Source organism: Mangifera indica, chromosome 11 (assembly GCF_011075055.1).
Source record: "Mangifera indica cultivar Alphonso chromosome 11, CATAS_Mindica_2.1, whole genome shotgun sequence".
NCBI lineage: Eukaryota > Viridiplantae > Streptophyta > Magnoliopsida > Sapindales > Anacardiaceae > Mangifera > Mangifera indica.
Genome location: NC_058147.1, coordinates 9,936,418 through 9,954,675, shown reverse-complemented (window position 1 = coordinate 9,954,675; position 18,258 = coordinate 9,936,418). Strand labels below are relative to the sequence as shown.

General features: G+C 30.6%; 2 protein-coding genes across 2 annotated transcripts; both read right to left on the bottom strand.

Moving 5' to 3' along the window:
- Positions 1–517: 517 nt before the first annotated feature.
- On the bottom strand, positions 518–4,348 carry LOC123230169. Its single transcript, XM_044656316.1, has 5 exons — positions 3,738–4,348; positions 2,767–3,225; positions 2,180–2,557; positions 2,027–2,094; positions 518–961 (listed from the first exon to the last, which is right to left on the bottom strand). The coding sequence occupies exons 1-5, from the start codon at positions 4,209–4,211 to the stop codon at positions 742–744; spliced, it is 1,599 nt and encodes a 532-aa protein (XP_044512251.1). The 5' UTR covers positions 4,212–4,348; the 3' UTR covers positions 518–741.
- Positions 4,349–13,759: 9,411 nt separating this feature from the next.
- Positions 13,760–15,243, bottom strand: LOC123229979 (transcription factor MYB8-like). The gene is made up of 3 exons (XM_044656050.1): positions 14,844–15,243; positions 14,625–14,754; positions 13,760–14,424 (listed from the first exon to the last, which is right to left on the bottom strand). Exons 1-3 carry the CDS (start codon positions 14,974–14,976, stop codon positions 13,878–13,880), a joined length of 810 nt encoding a protein of 269 aa, XP_044511985.1. The 5' UTR covers positions 14,977–15,243; the 3' UTR covers positions 13,760–13,877.
- Between the last annotated feature and the right edge of the window lie 3,015 nt (positions 15,244–18,258).

The following is an 18,258-nucleotide window of genomic DNA, read 5'->3' as shown; positions in this document are numbered from 1 at the left end:
GGGTGATATTAAATTTCTTGCCTAAGCTGCTAAGCTGGATTATTGTTTGGACGGTACTTTAGATGGTGATACTTGCCTTGAAGGAAGGGCTGGTAATATTGTAGAACCATTGCAAATGGCATCTGAAACATCTTTATTACCCAATGAAAATGTCTTTGTAGCCGAGGCAGATAAGTGATTAAAGGAGAAAAATTCTATTATGTTTTGAAATTTCACATTCTTGAATATTACTCCTAAGAAACAGTCTGGACAATTTCTGCTTTGCTAAATTTCTTCATCAGTCTTCTCATACTTGGATATCATGAACTGCTTACGATATTTGGTAGCATACTAAAATAAAGTACATTTCCTTAATATTATATCATTTTAAACTTTCAATTGCTTTTTATTTTAAGTAATTACTTGATAATATAAAAAAGATAAAATTTTATTTTACAAATCAATACATGTTAAGAGAAGAATGAGCCATGAGGGCAAAGAAAAAAGTAATGTTAGAGCCCTTGCAATCTCAAACCACTGTCAGAAAACAGAAATTTATAGAACATGATAACAGTACAACTTTCACAACAAATCAGCAGATCATCATCACAGCATTCACCAGTCAACAAGTTTTTTCTACATCTCTAAAGGTTAAGGGTTAACTTTCTTACATTCACATGAGAATTAGACAGCTCCTACAGACAATCTCACAAACACCGTTTTAAACAAATCTAGGTTGAGGGAAACATGCTACTAGCAACTTCATTGCTGACCAGACATGATTGACATGGCGCGTCTGAAGTCCAGAGACCTGAGGGCTGACTCTGGGAAATGTTTGCCATCTGGTAACCAAAATCCACCTGTATTGGGAAGCAAGACTTGTGGTTGGGTACCTTTTGCTCCACCTTCAGCAGGTTGTGTGGGTTGATCTTCTTTCTTTTTCTTCACAAATTCAAAAAATTCTGCAACTTGGCGGGCATACCTTCACAATATGCAAATTATGATGCTTTAATTTACAAAAATATGGGATTAGGAATCGAAGTATACAGATGCTTCAGAATATATCAATTAATAAACATTTCAAAATTAAGAATGATTTAAACTCCACTCATGTAGTCACAGATCTGCTGGCATCAGATTTCTAAGAAAAAATGCTTTTATCTATATATTCATTTGCCAAAAGGTATAGTGTATCGATGATTCTTAGTGAAACTTAAAAATAGAGACATAAACACCCAAAAATCAGTGATAAGCCCTTCTAAAACTCGTGAATGGTTCCCAAAGACTATAAATGGATAAGTATTGTTTATTCATAAGACAGGTAGGAGGCAAAGCCCAAGAGATATTCAACTGTTTAGCTCAATTATAGCACAACCAACCAGCAGTGGTTCATTGAATGTGATTCAAGGGAACATAAAAAGGTAAAATAGGTGCTTGTTTAAGCTTGGCCGAAATGCAGACATCTTGACCAAAGTTGAAATTGAAATAGAAAGAAAGTAGAACTCATTTTATAGCTAGACAAAAACATGCAACTCTAAAGCACAACCATAAATGGAATTTCCAATAGATGGCCAGAAAAATCTACAGCCATTTCGAAACAATGGCAACCCAAAAAAAAAAAACGCACCATATGATTGGTATAAACATGATTCTGCAAACAAATACTGATGAATACATTCTACATAAGAAATTTTTTTTTCAAAAAATGTAGTAAATCGCACAAATCAACCAACAAATTGCACACACCTATGCTACTGTTACTTGATAGAATGACAAACAATGGAAGCTTATTATTCTGCTTTATCGAGAAACTAAAAAAAATCCCCCCAGCTATGCAGCAAATAGAAAAGAAACAAATTCGGCAGTATCATCAACAAATAGTCCAAACCACAACAATGATTCATCAAAACATATTCATGGTTACACAATGTAGGGCGACACACCACAAAAAATGATTTGTGAGTAGCAGTAAGGAAAATTGATCCAAACATATTGTTTTATTAATGCAGGTAAGAATCAAAAACTTAATAGGGCATAATTATCTTACTTCTCCTTTGCTTCAATATCTCTACTGAAATCAATGTTGGGTTCACAGTCGAGAACTAAAGCAGGAACCTGGTCATACCAATAGAAAAGTAAGCCCAAATTCATTCAGAGAAGTTATACGAATTTCACAAAATAAAAGATGCATAAGCAATACCTTCTGAATACTGGAATGCATATGTGCACCCTCTAAATAGAATACACGGTCTCTTATCTCAGGATGCAAAGAGTTGTCCATGTGCAGAGGGAGCTTACTGACAGACAAAACCCCATGATTGCCACTTTCAAATGGGAAAAGCCAGTTCTCATGCTTTTCATGCAAGGAATGCAGGTAGTCTAGGGAGACTCCACCCTCTTCTGCTCTCTTACGCAGCATCATTCTCTTATGGCAAGTATCAGGGGTTGCCCTAAGATATATGAAGCCGTCAGGGACAAGACCAGGCAAGACTGATACAACAGGATCAAACCATGAATCATAAATGCTTATTTCCATCTCATTCATATATTTTGCTTCATGAACAGCACGAACAAAGACCTACATTAAGTAGCCATGAGAAAATAAATAATCAGCAACTTAGTTCATATCTTTCTTCCGATTAAAACAGTAAACAAACTAAGGAAATATGATTTCAGGTCTATGATGCTGTGTTATAAAAGTAAAAGCCAACAACAACAATAAAAGATGTCACACCATAACATTGTTATATTTCTTCAATTGTGAGCAAAAAAATAACAAATTCTTACCATCCTGTCACTGAAAACACTCCTCTCCATAAGCCTGAGTGGCTTAATTCCAACAGATGACTCCCTCTCCTGCATAACCCTTGTAACAAATACATAATTCTGGAAGGTATAAGCATACCTTTCTGGCTCGTCATAATAAGCACCTAATATATTAAAGTGATCAGGTCCAACATTCTGCCACTTATCAATTGGCTCAGGAACAATCTCAACAAGGTCACGAAGCTCAAGTGTTTCATTTGCTATCCTCTGAAGGAAAGTAGTTTTCCCAACACTAATATTTCCTTCAACACAGAGAGTGATTCTTTTTCGGGGATTGGGCTTATCATCTGAGTTTGAATCCTTTAGCTCTTCATCCACACTCTCTTTAATGAAAGTTGTTATACTCTCAGCATGATTTTTGTGGATAATCCCCACTGAACTCTGTAAATACTCCACCATCTTCCCACTAGCCTTCCAGAACTGAACTAAAAAAAAGCCTTAGTCAGTTACTCAAACTCAGGGTTTCAACATCATAGCAAAATAAAACTAATTTTGTATTGCAAAGGGCACCAAAGTTAAACACGGTAATAAAAATCGACACAATTCAGGACAGACCTATTTCCACCCCATAAAAACTCTCAATACCCGTCTTCCAATCACACCAATCATTTTTAAGCGTATCCGAAATGTGTTTACTATAATAGTCTGAAACGATATAAGAACATGAAAACAAATCTTTTATTATTATTACGTAAAACTATAGATAAACAACAAAATTAAGTACACAAATATTACACATTTCAAGACAAAAAAAAAAAAAAAGAAGAAGAAGCTAAGTAAGCGCTACCTTCTATTACGCAAATTTAAAACAATTAAAATTTTATTTCTTAATTCCATCATCATGAACAATAATACATGTGAGTTTTCTGACACTGAAAAGTTAAAAATACTAAGATATACAAAAACAAAAAATATATTTAAAAGATTTATACCTTATCCTTATACAACTGCTTGAGTTCAGCAACTCCCCCTATTCCATTGTCAACAAGCTTCCTTAAATTCCTTGGACCTACCCCTGGAATTGTCAACAAATCTGGGTCTAACCCACTTCCACTCTTTTGCCTTCTATTATTCAACTTCAAGCCCTTCTCTTGACTCTTCTCGTTCTCGGCTTTCACGCCCTCCGCGGCCACCGTGTGGTACCACGCCCGTCCCTCCTTCAAGACCACCCAAGCCCTCGTCGACTGCGTTTTGTCTCCCACCGAGCAACGGAAGTTAAAGCGAGAAGAGATAGTGGGTTTTTTACCCGCCGACACGGCGACGGCGAAAGCTTTGGCGCCGCTGGTTGCGGCTGCCGTTAGGGGCATTTTGGGAAGTGGGTTGCGATTTAGTTTGGAGAAAGAGTAAGGGGTGGACTTAGTGCAGAGAAAGGCGCTTGAAGGGTTTAGGCGCAGAAGCTTCTGCATAGCTCAATAAGGGCATTTCAGTTGGGCTGAGCGGGAAGCTGAAGAGAGTTGGTGTGTCTAGCTGTAAGCCTTTGATGTTTTTAGGCAAGTTTCAAAAATGAAGGAGAAGGTTTTCATGTACTGCTCACTGCTAAAAGCAGAATGATTTTAGGGGTTTTTTTTTATTCCAATAAATTATTACGATTTTTGTCGACCTCTAATCTAGGGTTAAAACATTTTTACCTGCCGAAGTTTGGGGAAGAAATTGAACCCCATGTATTTTAAATTGACTTTATAATTCACATATTTAAAAAAATGCATTATAACCCTCTCGGTAGGGTGTCAGCTTCGATGTTTGTTCATATAGATAGTTTATAGTTTGGAATTATTGAATGATAAATGAAAAAAATTAAATTTGTTTCAATTAAAAAAGAATCTAAATTTTCTATTAATTAAAATTGGATAAGTTATTTAATTGATTGCGACAATTAATTTATTTCTTTTATAAACTAATATTTAAAACAGGGGTTTAAGTGTCACTTTTTAAAGTCATGAGTATATTCGGTAATTCACCAACCTTTTGAAAGCTGGTGGACAGTCCCACGGATTTAGCAAGAAAGATATTTATCAATATTATTATTAAATGTTCTCCCTTAAAAGGAGTGATTATACCGTATAACACGTCTCTATCACTCACCGTGCTGCGCGTTTTATCTTTCTTATACTACTTCTCTGATTGGGTAATCCTCACTATGCGATACGCCGCTCTTCAGTTAAATCAAACTATTTAAATATAAATAGATTGGGTTCCCGCCACACTAGATTCTATCCCTGGTTGCACGTGTAACCATTCAATCTTTTTAAATATAAATTATTTTGTTTTTATTAAGGAAGTTATCCTGCAGATTGGCCTTGATAAGTGCCAATAAATTTTCCCTTTCCTTTTTCTCAATGATTTAGGGTCGAAATAATCATTAAATTATGTTAATTATTACATATAAAATAATAATAGTAGTAATTAATACACTGATATACTAATTTTTATCTTTTAATTTTTTAAACTTGATTTTTAACCTATTCAAAATATAAATTGTACAACATTTAAAAATACACAAAATTAAAATATATGATATTTAAAAAATTATTAAAATATGTTAAATACTACTAAATTAAAAAAGGATGAAATATTATTTGAAAATTTTCCATCAAGAATAAAAATGAAAAATCATGATTTGTTATGGGTTCTTTCTTTTTAAGCCGTCAAATTGAAATTTAAAATGTTGGTTGGGGCTTTACAATATGGGCTACTTAAATGGATTTTGTCCATGAAGCCCATCAAAGAGGAATTAAATAAACTTTGGGCTTCATCAATAGAGAGCCTATACACTATTCTACTATTAATAAAACTATATATATTAATTTTTGGTATATAATTCATATATATATATAAATAATATGATATATCATTATATAATTAAATAATTTTTAAATTAATGATAATATAAAAAATAAATTCTTTTTTTTAGTGATATAATTAAAAAAAATTGTCTAAACTTGAAATTCCGTCATCCTAATTATCTTCCAATTGTTTAGAATTAATTATTGTCAATACTTTAATTAGAATTTCAAAAGTAGTTATAACTTCAAACAAACTCTTTTAATTAATAGAAAAGCAAAATCAAATAAGCTCTAAATTTTTTTTTTGAAAATCCTTTATAAAACTTAAAAAAAAACCCGTAATTATATAATAATTTCCAAAAATTGTGAAGTGTCAAAAGAATCGAACGAGTCTTACCCATATTTTAAAAAGTAATTAATTTGAACTTGGCACTTATAATATAGAAATATAAATATGGATGACACAAAATCCAAAATAGAAAGCAAAACTTTATATGTTAATTGGAGAAATAGTGATTTGAACAACTTGAGTTAGGTTTTCATGTGATTAGGTTAAAAGTAAATAAATGATTACAAAAGGAGTTGTCTCAATCTATAATTTGGCTAGAAAAGGCCAAATTAGGTAAGACCAACGTGGGTCTTGCCCACCCCAACCCTTCTAGAATCCAAACCTACCTTTTCCGTTGGGATTTTAGCATTATATTATATAAACTATAATTTAATGGAAGATTAGATAAAATAGTGGCCGTGGATTGATGAGAAGTGACGGAATTAGTTGCAAAAAAATTTGTCCAAGCCAAACACTTCCTATTCTCATTGTGTTTGTCTTTATATTTATTTTTGTGGATGCTGTCTCAGTGCTTTTGCTTGTCCCCCATTGCTCTCTCTTTCTCTCTCTCTCTCAATCTCAGTCTCAACTTCTCATTGTGATTAATTTTTTAAAGTTAAAAAAATGTACATATAATATTGTTTTCCTAATAGTCATAGATTGAAAACATGAATTAAATTTTTTGAAATAGAATCGCTTACTGGTTTTCAATAAACCATTATAAAGGAGTTCGAGTGTTAGTTGATTAGTTATATATTAGAATGAGAAGGTTTATTTTGACCATTAAAAGTAGATAAGCCATATATAATATATCATGAAATCCTTTAAAATAAGTAGAAGGATTTCAAACTTTACATTAGTGTGGATAACGAGTACTTGAAAGGGTAAGTGTAAGTTTAACAACGAAAGATCCCATAGATGTAAAACTTCTATTCTAATAAAAAAAGAAATCTTTCTTATAGCATTTTGTGTGAACAACAAAAGAATATTTTATGATATTAGTTAATACTTTATAATTAAACAATCAAAATAATAAATATTGATTGATGTATTCGAATTAAAGCAAGAGTAACAGTAAAGCATTTCTGTCAATTGCAATTCTATGCTGGAATCCCAATCCCCTACTCATGCAAAAGTTTTGTACAACAATTATGTAACCTACTACTATTTTATATATTTTTTAAATATAAACAATAAAGTAACTATTTTACTCTTATTTCTAACAGAAAAAATTGACAAAAGTTAGAGTATAGGTGAGAATTTGGGTTTTTCAACTACTGTGAGTGTGATTTTGAATTTCAGTTAAAACTTGAGTGGAAATAGTCATTTTCCCAACTATATGTATCAACAAAACTCTAATATAAAGTTTTGTCTCTATCAATATCAATATCTCATTTATAGTATCTTAACGCTGAAAACATGAAGTCAAACAATAAAAAACATTACATCTTAAAGTTAAGACATCCATTTCTAAAATGAATATGTATTGTTATCATGTTGATTAATTGTTACTGTGCACGTGATTTGCTTAATCATAACAAAAATGGGCAACATTACTTGTGTGCAAGAAATGAGTGTAAACATTTTACATTAAGAGGGGTGAATATAGGGGTAAGTGCACGAAATTTACATCAAGAGGGTTTATTAATTTGCCACTTGGCATATTATTTGCAATTAGCACAAAATCTTGGGTTAACTACTATTGCTAGATTCATAAAAATGACAAATGTGGTTGCTTTGGTTGGGTACGAAAGATAGTGAACAATGATAAAGAATAATATAGTAAACTATGTTGGAGAAAAATAGAAAATAATTAAAATCAATCATAATATGGCATACAATGGGTTGGTTAAGTTGTTGAGATACCATTTCCGTATTGATCATAAACATGATTATATCCATGAAGCTATAAAACCTAAAAACTGAAATAATGAGATGTCTTACGAAAGGTTGGTTAAGTTGTTGAGTTACCATTTCTATATTGATCATAAACATGATTCTATCCACATAGCTATAAAACCTAAAAACTGAATTAATGAGACGTCTTATAATGTCAAGGATGATGATGATGTTACTTATAACATCACCTTTTCTCAAAGATGAACAACTTTATTCATCTATTTGTATTAGTTGCTCTAAATTTAAGAATAAAATCACTAGTTCTTGGTTTCAAAGCAAAAAGATTTTGAAGTGATTACAATCTATATAACGGGTCAATACATATGATTGTTCAAACTGCCAATCTAGTTCATGGGGAACAATATCAATTTCTTGTAAGGATTAATATTGAAGATGGTAGTGAATCTTAACGAAATTAACAAAGTGAGAGTAATGCCAATATTGATGTCCTTTGTGTTTGGTTTGGGGAACAAATGTTCCATTACTTAGAATGGGTGTCCAAATTGTTTGGTCATAACAATAGGTGTTCCTTTGATTGGAACAATTGTTACATTAGAAATGATCATTTCGAGGTAACAGAACAAGTGTTCCAGACATCTTACCAATCAAAGTTAGTCAAATTTTGAACAACAATTGAAATGAGATCATTTCAAAAGGGATTTTGGAGAAGGGAATGAGCATTCTCTCTTCAAAATAGGTGTTTCACGTTTCTTATGAAATTCATAATGCAAAAAAAGACCACATGGAATTGTTGTTCCATGTGAAACAACTATTCAATCCACTACAAACAATCATTTAATTTGGAAGTATGACTGTTTTTATGAATAGAATGACCATTTTGCCTTTAATGAATCCCTCTTGCTATTCCATTGGATATGTACCTGCAAAACTAGCCAAACACAATCCAATCTTCCAAAAATATATCTCATTAACCAAAGAGATTATGAGAATGAATTTTGTTTTATTGATATTGTGGAACAAAGAACAATTTGTGGCAATGCTGCAATAACTAATTTACCAGTCCAACCAAGCTTCAACTTGGTGTTGTTGCCACAAGAGAAAATCTCCCCGATCACCCTTTTTTAATACATTATTTTCCCTACCCTAAAAGTGCAGCCTAATTATCTAGCTTTTCCCTTCCTAGTGTTGTCATGTTGCTTGCTACCACATTGCTCAAAGAATATCCCTAAACAATTTTTCCTTTCTCCACTTTTTTCTATTGATATGCCTCTTTATTTTTTGTAGAATAAACCTTGAGAGATCTATCAATATTCTCTCGACTAGTTTGATCTTGTCCTAAAGCTAAAAGTTTGGAAATTGATCATTGATGGTGGTAGAATTCTCCCATGAACTTTCAAAGTTTGGTAACCCCTACGATTGAAAAAGATCTTGTACTATCCCTCTTACCCTATCTCTTACAACCTTTACAGTTGCTAATTGAAGTTTCAACTCCATGTCACTAGAGAGACAAAAGGGTAAAGGCTGAGTTTTATGTTGACTTCCAATGACATTTTTAAGTTGGAAGAGTAATATGGAAATAGACATGGAAACGTGGAAACACATTTTCTAAAAAATATAGGAAACAGAAACATAAGAAAACTTATAAGTATAAAAAATATAAAGATTTTTTTTTTATAAATACCAAATTTTTTATAACAAAAATACATAAACTTATATAATACAAAAATAAATAATAAAAAAATGAAGAGGGAAAATATTATAAAATAGAATCATAGAATTTATTGTAAATTGTTTTTGCATAAACACATATAAATATTTAAAAAGAAAGCAATAATACATATCAATCTATATAACATGTTAGAGAAGAGATGGGTAACACATCAAAGAGTAAAAAATACATGAATTCAGTATGAGATTTAAAGACATTTGGAGTTTGAAAATATAAAATATGTGTGTTTAATTGATTTCACGAATTTTCTTTTAAAAAAAAATACATTTCACAATTTTTCAAAAATTTTGAAACCCCCTTGAAACATTTTGTACAAGTTTCAAGGAGTTTCAAAAATAGAAAAGTTTTCAATATATGGAAAAGCAACTTATTGTGAGTTTTCGTGCTTTCTAGTGTGGAGCACTAAGTGAATTTTAGCATCACTAGGAAAGGGCTAGTATATAGGCAACTTTCCCAACACACTCAAGTATATCATATGGACCACAAAACTTAGGGTTGATTCTTTCATCTAGTCACTTTGCTAAGGAGTGTAGGTGATGAGGTTCAACTTTGAGAAACACCCATTCACTCACCTTCAATGATTAGTGTCTGCATATTTTTTCATTCAGTCCTAGGCTTCCAATAAATTTGCTTTGAATTCATAAAAAATGAGGTTACACTCTCGAAGTTGACAATTTACCTTTTCATTCAAATAAGGCTCATCCGTAAGGTAAAAGAGAGAGGAAAATATTGTCTTTTACATAACTTAGACTGTAGGCAGCCTCAACTAATTAGGAGGTCTCTGACACCTTGAATGGTCTAGAATAAGAGGTCTTTGTTTATAAAATTATCAGTTTATCTATTGTAAACCCCCTTTATTAATAAAATCTTTTTTATTCTCTTTATTATTTGTGTTTTTGCTATAACTAGGAGAAATAATTGGCTAGGAACCTGTCAATCTCCTAATCTAAAATGTAATAGTGACATGAATATGAAAAATGGGATGATTTTTATCACTAAAAAGGGTGTATAGGGCATAAAATGTCCAAATCCTTTATGGGTTGATTAACACCACTCACAACTATGCATAGTGGCACAAATTTGACATGAAACCATACAATTAGTAGGTTTTTATCTTTCACATACTCTTTATCATTTAAGTGGTTATAATGTTTTGCCAGATGTCACTTTTGATATGTGATTATCAACATGATAGGGAACTTATAGGTCATAAACAAAAGAGGATTAATTTTGTTATCTAGGAGTGATATAGTGGAACTAGGATTGAAGAACGTGAGAGAAAGAAAAAGAGAATTATTCTATGAAAGAGAATGACCTATTGGTTAAATTAAGGAATGCATATACCATATAATGGAACACATGTTCTATGCATGAATGAAACTGCTAACATGTCATTAGTTCCTTTTGCCTTATTCGTTGCATTGTGGTGTTGTAGTTCCCTCTATATGGATGAGTTGAGGCCATCCTATACATGGATCGAATTATGGAGGATTTCATCAGAGAAATTGTAAAGTGAAGGAGCCACAATGTTGGTATGCTTTGTATCCTTCTCTTTTGTATTTTATTTTCTCGTTGATTTGCACCCCTCATCTTGGGTTAGGGTTGGTTTTGTGCCAATTTTGATATAAAAATTTTAATTTCTATTACTTTTTATCTAATGATTTATGCACAAAACCCTACATCATCTCTTCTTTTATGTAAAAATATTTATATTTTCACCTTGATCTCCTTATATGTCAGATCAATTCTATACTCGAGATTTTAAGTAACTTGTGCGAAAGTTCACAAGGTGTCAAATTAAATAACCTCTTCTTAGCATAAATTTCTTATGCTTACCTCCCTATATATGCTAAGAAAATTACCTATAACCTTTTAAATAGGGTTGGATTCCGCTTGGTTCACATATAGTTGAGCTCGAGCTCGATGAGCTCGTGAAAGTAAAGCTCAAACTCTGCTTAAATTTGGGTTAGCTCCTTTTTCGTTATTAAAATGACGTCGTTTTAATACATATTAGTCGAAACGACATCGTTTTATATCAAAATTTTTAATTAAAAAATCATGCAAGTAGCTCAAGCTAGGCTAGGGCCAGCTCGTTTCGGGTTCGTCCGAACTGAGCTCGAACTAGCTCAAGTCGAATCTAGCTCTACCTTTAAGACATAAAATTTTTACAGTTACATCCCTTAACATAAGGAAAGTCATTTTCATTCCTAAGATTTAATGTGATTCACGTACATTTACGCCAAGTGAAAGTCCAACAACTGTTCACCTATGTTGCTCAAATCATCTAAAAATTAATTTAGTCTCATTCAAATATGTTCTTACTATCTTTAATTCAAACCAAATCCACAACTTAATCACCAAAACGGTAGTTGAATTAAAACCTAAACTCTAAAACCCAATTGTGTTAAAAAAACCATATAATCATAAATAATTGTATTATCATAAGTTGAAATTATAAAATTTGTACAATGTAGCCAAGAAAGAACCATAACTAAGAAGAACAATTATGAAGGAGGACAACGAGAGAATGACTAATAAGTTGGATGTTGCTGGTTTATGACTTTTTTTGTCAGAAAGAAAGTGAAAGAAATTGAGTTGAAATTTTCAAAATGGAATATAATGGACAAAAAATTACTTTGAATAATATTATGTATATAAACTTTTGAATATATAATTAGATATATAAATAATGTACCATCATATAATTGATTATTACTCTATTTTTAATTTAAAATTATTTAATCATATAATAATACATCATCTGTATATCTAATTATATATAATTAAAATTATATATATATAGTTTTATTCAATCACTTTATATTCGGAGACTCTTTCATCAAACCTAAATTTGATCATCATATAGATATAAAAGTTGGAACCATATATATATATATATATATATAAAAGTTTTTTTCCGCATAAACACTTCAAAAAGTTGAACCCCCTCTTCTCACAAGCATGTCCCACTTAAAACTAAACAACTGTTGTCCCATTTTGTGATAACATTAAGATGAAGATTGGGTTACCTACCTCCCGTACATGTCACATGCTTCCCCCGATAAAAAAGATTCCTATAGTCCTTTTCACCCTTTTTTAAATTATAATTTTTTTGAACAATATTATTCTTAATTAGTTGTCTTACTAAATTTCCAACAATTTTCTTCTTCTTCTTCTTCTAAAATTGGATTAAATTAGGAAAGAATCCCACCATAATAACACCTTCTTCTTCATTCGAAGGAGCACTTAAAATTAATTGATGGAGATATGCCATTCTTGCGGAACCTTTAATAATTTTTTTATAATTATATTAAAGTCTCTTTTTCATGTGATAATCAAATTATTGCGTCTTAAGTTGAACTACAAATTTCTTCTAAATATTATGTGATTGAGAGATTAGTAGTTCAACTTTGAGTTAGTAGTTAAAAATTATATACACCCACTTTGAGTACACATTTATGTGTATTAGTATATGAATGAAAGATTTTGAATTAGTGTATACTTATTTTATACTGAAAATGAGTATGTATAGTATTTCTCTATCATGTATGAATTAGTGTTTTCCGTAAAGTGAGTCAGATGGATGATACTAACCAAGTTTAAAGTAGGAAAGAGTTTGGGATTTTACAAAGAGTATCTTACTTGAATATATTTGACCATCTCTACTCAAACTTTTGGTAATAGTATTGTTGTTTATCCACCCATATGACTAATATCATACAAGGATGCAGGTTTTTTAAGTTAATGAGTTGACCAAAATAAAAAATGGTTCGTGTGTGTTTTATTAATTTTTTTATATTTAATTTATTTCACAACATAATGGGTCATAAAAATTCATTAACAAATTATTAATATTGTTATTATAATTTATTTTATTTAACATTTTAACAAATTTTAAAATTTTTTATTAATTGGTTACGAAAAATTTAATTAATAAAACTATTTTAAAATAGAAAACAATAAGATTAAGCACGTTTTCATGGGATTTCTTTTTTTTTTATAAACTCTACTCTTGAAAATAAAGAAATTATATATCAAAGATTTGAATGCTCCTCTGGATTTCAATTAAAAGTTTGAGTGGAGATTTGACTTCTTTCCTGAGGTGAAAAAAAATAGTAAATGGGTAATTGAGATGACTTTTTAAAAAACCATAGGCGCCGGAGGAATTTTGGTGTTAGCTGTGGAACCCAAAGCCCCCATGTGGTATTTTAAAATTTTAACTAATGCCATGTGACTGAATTTTTATATACATAATTAACAAACAATAATTAATTTCAAATTCACCTAAAATCTTTTTACAATTAATTCATGCTATAAGTTTTTTCTCAATATATCACTAAATTAAAACCCAAAAAAAAAAAATGTAAGAATCTTAAGGCCTGTAATATGTGGACAGTCCGCCAGAATTCAGATTACAATTTCTACACAATTCATCGGTTCTTTGAAGCCCCAATTGCCAGCACAAACAAATTCCCTCTTTCATCTCCAGAAACTCGTAATTGTAAAGAACTTTAACTGGGTTTGACTCGGCGGAGTTTGAAGATGGCCGACTTAACTCCGATTGATATGTGGGACCAACACCAATGGAGAGCTCCAAATTAATCTTCTGATTACACTCTTCTTGCCCATAATTTTCTTTCTGTTTTCGCTGCTGATGTTGTTGTTGTTGTTGTTCTTCGTCGGTCGTCACGCCGCTGCTGGTGCAGTTGATTTCTTCGATGGACTCTGTTTTCCTGATGGGGAGAGCGAGATTGCGAGGCGGAGATTTGAAGTCCAAATGGATTGAGTTCTTATTGATAGGGCGGTGAGTTTGAGGGTCGAGTCCGCGGCTTATTAATTTCCTCTTGATGTGAGTGTTCCAGTAGTTCTTTATTTCATTGTCTGTCCTTCCTGGTAGTCTTCCTGCAATCAATGACCACCTGCAAATGAACATGTTTCCAGTTCAGAATTTACTGGCTTGTTCGAGCAGAGTTTATAGAAAAATAGAAAAAAAAAAGAAGAAGATTTACTATTTGGGTTATTCAAACAAAGGTAATTGAAGAAGATTTAGTTGTTGGGTTTATTAGAGCAGAGATTATAGAAAAATTGAAAAGGGAAAAGAAGGGGTGGCCGGGCGTACTTGTTTCCGATTAAGCTATGGAGTTTGATAATGAGTTCATCTTCTTCAGGAGTGAAATTTCCTCGCTTGAGATCAGGTCGAAGGTAGTTTATCCATCTCAATCTGCAACTCTTCCCACATCGAAGAAGCCCTTTATAGAAATAAAAATCAGACGACATTAATTAAGAAGACAATTAGCAAGTTAATTGTGATGAAATAAGGAAGGAAAGAATTAGTTACCAGCGGCTTTAGGGAGAGAACGCCAGCAGCCTTCGCCATGAACACGAATGTATTCAATGAGTCGCTGGTCTTCCTCTTTGGTCCAGGCGCCCTTGTTGGTGTGAGCCTTTTCGCAGCAAGGAGAACGTCCCATGATGAAATTGTACCGAGGGAAATAATAACGGAGAATTTTTGTTGATAAGATGAAGAGACGGAGAGATTTGGGTTGAAAAGTGGGAGAATTGAGATTGAAGAGTAGAGATATATATACGAGGAGAAAGAGAAGGAAAAAGAGGGAAAGATGGACGATGCAATCAAAATTTGGATTGACCAAAGTTTGTGAGAAATAGAGGTGGTTTTGGCAAGACGGAGGAGCTGCTTTCGGATTTGGTAGGTAGCTCTACTTCTGCGTCACATTTCTCGCTCTCTTTCTTTTTGGTTTTTAATGTCACTTTTCCTTTCCTTTTTTATATATGTTAAGGCCAAAAGCCTTATTCCCAACCAAGTTGGTTGACCCTTGAAGTGATATTAAAATTTTTTATTTATAAAATGTTAAAATTAATCAAATGAACTAGTTCTAAGGATATCATTATCATTTAACTTATAATATATTACAAATAATATAACTTTATCTTGATTTAAAAAATTAATAATTTTTTTATAAGATTAAATTTTAAAAAATTACATTTTTTTCTATTAGGTTTTCATTTTTCAGTGAATTTTTCCTAGTGCTCTCTCCCTCCAATGAGCTTCTCTCCCCTCTCCCTCTTCTCTAGAGTTTTGTTTTTTATAAAGACGTCATCTTTGTCATCGATAAAGACGATGTGTTCATAACGATGACTCCAGAGAATAGAAAATGCGAGAAAAGGTCGCTAGAGGGAGAAAAGGCCAAACAAAATTTGCTGGAAATTGGAAACCTAGTAGGGGAAAAATGTAATTTTTCAAAGTTTAATTTTAAGAAAAAATTGTTAATTTTCCAAACTAAAAGAAGAAATGAATAAAATTTTATTATTTTTAATATATTACTAGTTAAATGATAGTTTTACCCTATATTTAGCTTCAATTGTTAATTTTAATACTCCAAAAGTAGGAATTTGGGTTTTCAATATTTAATGGTTATTAGTATGAAAATTCAGCAAACATTAGGTGAGAATAAGTCTTTTGGCTATATATTAATTAAGAGAGTAATACTATGCATATACATTTTTGGTACACGATTTAATTATACATTCTCTATGTATCAAAATTACGTAGACATAATTTTATTGTAATTAAGATAATAAGCTTCCGGGGTTTTATAAAAATAACCACATCTCTCTTTTTTATGTTTATATAGCCAAAAAGGTTTAAATAGGAACAAGCTATCCTCACATATGAACTAAATTTTCAATCGTTCTTCATCAATTTTTTTAAAAAATTGTTCTCAACAACTTTATAATATAATTTCTGATAAAAGTCTGACCGTATCCACGAATCAAGCTTTTGCATTCAAAACTTATTTTGTATTTCAAATTTATGTTTGTTGATCTTCGCCGTTGTTCATTATTTGTCATCATCATCCTTTGTTTAGTGTTTGAAGAATTTTTTATTTAACAAAATGAGAAAGAAAGTTACTTGTGATTGTTTTCTACTACATTGTATAAATTTTATATTAAATATTGATTTGAATGCAATTTTTAAGGTTGTTAGTATTTTGAAAAATTTAGGGTGTGAGGTTTGTACGTTTGATTTGTTGGAATTGGTGTTTCGGTGTTAGATGTTGTAAATAGGTCAAAAGACTTATTTCCACCTAAGGTTTGGGTGAAATCTCAAACTTATACTCGTTAGTTTTTAAGAACCTAAATATTCACTCTTTTACTAAAATTTATTGTTAGAATCAAAGATAAAAATATTATTTAATTAAAAATTTATGATATTTTTCTCTTTAGATTTAAAAATCTAACAATTTCTTTTTATCTAAAGTTTAAAAAGTAATAATTTTCCTTTTAGAGTTTCATTTTTCTCTTTCATTCTCTAGTGACTATTCTTTGGCCTCTAGTCTCTTAGATAAAAACAAATTATTGGTAAATCAGAGGTTAACCGATGATTCATCAACAAAAAATTATACAATGCATAGATTTGGTTGTTAGCGGATCCATAAATTATTGGTTTTATAATCCACTTTAAATTTTATGTATTTAATTTAATTTCTCTCGTGGTATACATATATGTAGTGCTTCAAATTAAATTTCATTACTAAATTTAAAGATATGTAATGCACTTGTCACTTGAATGTCACTAAGTATTATAAAATTTATATAGTTAAGTTTTGAATAGGAGTGTGCATAGTTTGGTTTAAACCGTAAAATCAAATTGAAGTCTATAAAAATTATAGTTTAGTTTGATTTAGTTTATAAAATAATTTAATTTGGGTTGAAAAATTTTCAAACTATTTTCTTTTAATTTGAGTTGTGGTTTATATGATTTTCAAACTAAATCAAACTGTAAACTACATTTTTTAAAAAATAAATATATATATAACTATATTTGACAAAATTTTCTAATAAGCAATTAGATATACAACTTATTTTTTATATTTATTTTGTCATTTTTCTTATATATATTGTATATATATTTCATATTTATTTTATATGTTTATATTATGTTTTATAAAATTATAATTCATTTAATTTTATTAAATGATAGATATATTTTAAAATGAATAATTTTAAAATGTTCAAACAATGACAGTTGAATCGTATATCGAAAACCTAATTTTTTATATTGTATATTATATCGTATGATATGTATTTTAAAAAATAAAATAATAAAAAATTAAATTGACACATCATCATTTTGAAAAATATCACAAACACCCTTAACATTTAAAAAATTTTCACATACACCTTACTACACTATCAATTTCTTTAAAAAAATGTATCAATTAGTATCGATAATATATATCATATTGTAGAATATATATTATATCATATGATATGTTTATTGTATCGTATTAATTTAATACATCTTATGATACGTATTGTGTATTATACGATATTGATTACTATGATTAAAATTGAACAAAACAAATATTTTTTTAGTTTGGTTTGAAACTTAAAATTGTTTAGTTTGGTTTGAAAATTTTTTAAACTGTTTTTTCAGTTTAATTTAAAAAAACTCTCAAATCATATTAAATCAAATCATGTACACCCCTCGTGTTGAAAATGGTTAACATGATGAGTTCTTCCATAACAATATACCTAAAAAGTACAAATTCTCTATAGATATAGATGACCTAATTAGAATCTGGAAAGCAGATTTAATTAGTAATTAAGTTAATTGGCCCCAGAAAAATCTGATTGTTTTTTGGTAAGTCTTGAAAACTTTTTTGGCAGGTCTTTATAATCGCTTGTGGACCTTATTCATGAATGTTCCTCTTTACATATAAATAATTGTA

Excerpts from the sequence above, each read along its gene's own strand:
- LOC123229979 (XM_044656050.1), bottom strand. The coding sequence starts at position 14,976 with ATGGGACGTTCTCCTTGCTGCGAAAAGGCTCACACCAACAAGGGCGCC. Across the intron at positions 14,755-14,843 it reads TTCTCTCCCTAAAGCCGCTG|GGCTTCTTCGATGTGGGAAG; the intron begins GTAACTAATTCT and ends ATTTCTATAAAG. Across the intron at positions 14,425-14,624 it reads CATAGCTTAATCGGAAACAA|GTGGTCATTGATTGCAGGAA; the intron begins GTACGCCCGGCC and ends GTTCATTTGCAG.
- LOC123230169 (XM_044656316.1), bottom strand. The coding sequence starts at position 4,211 with ATGCAGAAGCTTCTGCGCCTAAACCCTTCAAGCGCCTTTCTCTGCACT. Across the intron at positions 2,095-2,179 it reads TGCATTCCAGTATTCAGAAG|GTTCCTGCTTTAGTTCTCGA; the intron begins GTATTGCTTATG and ends TGGTATGACCAG. Across the intron at positions 962-2,026 it reads GATATTGAAGCAAAGGAGAA|GTATGCCCGCCAAGTTGCAG; the intron begins GTAAGATAATTA and ends CATATTGTGAAG.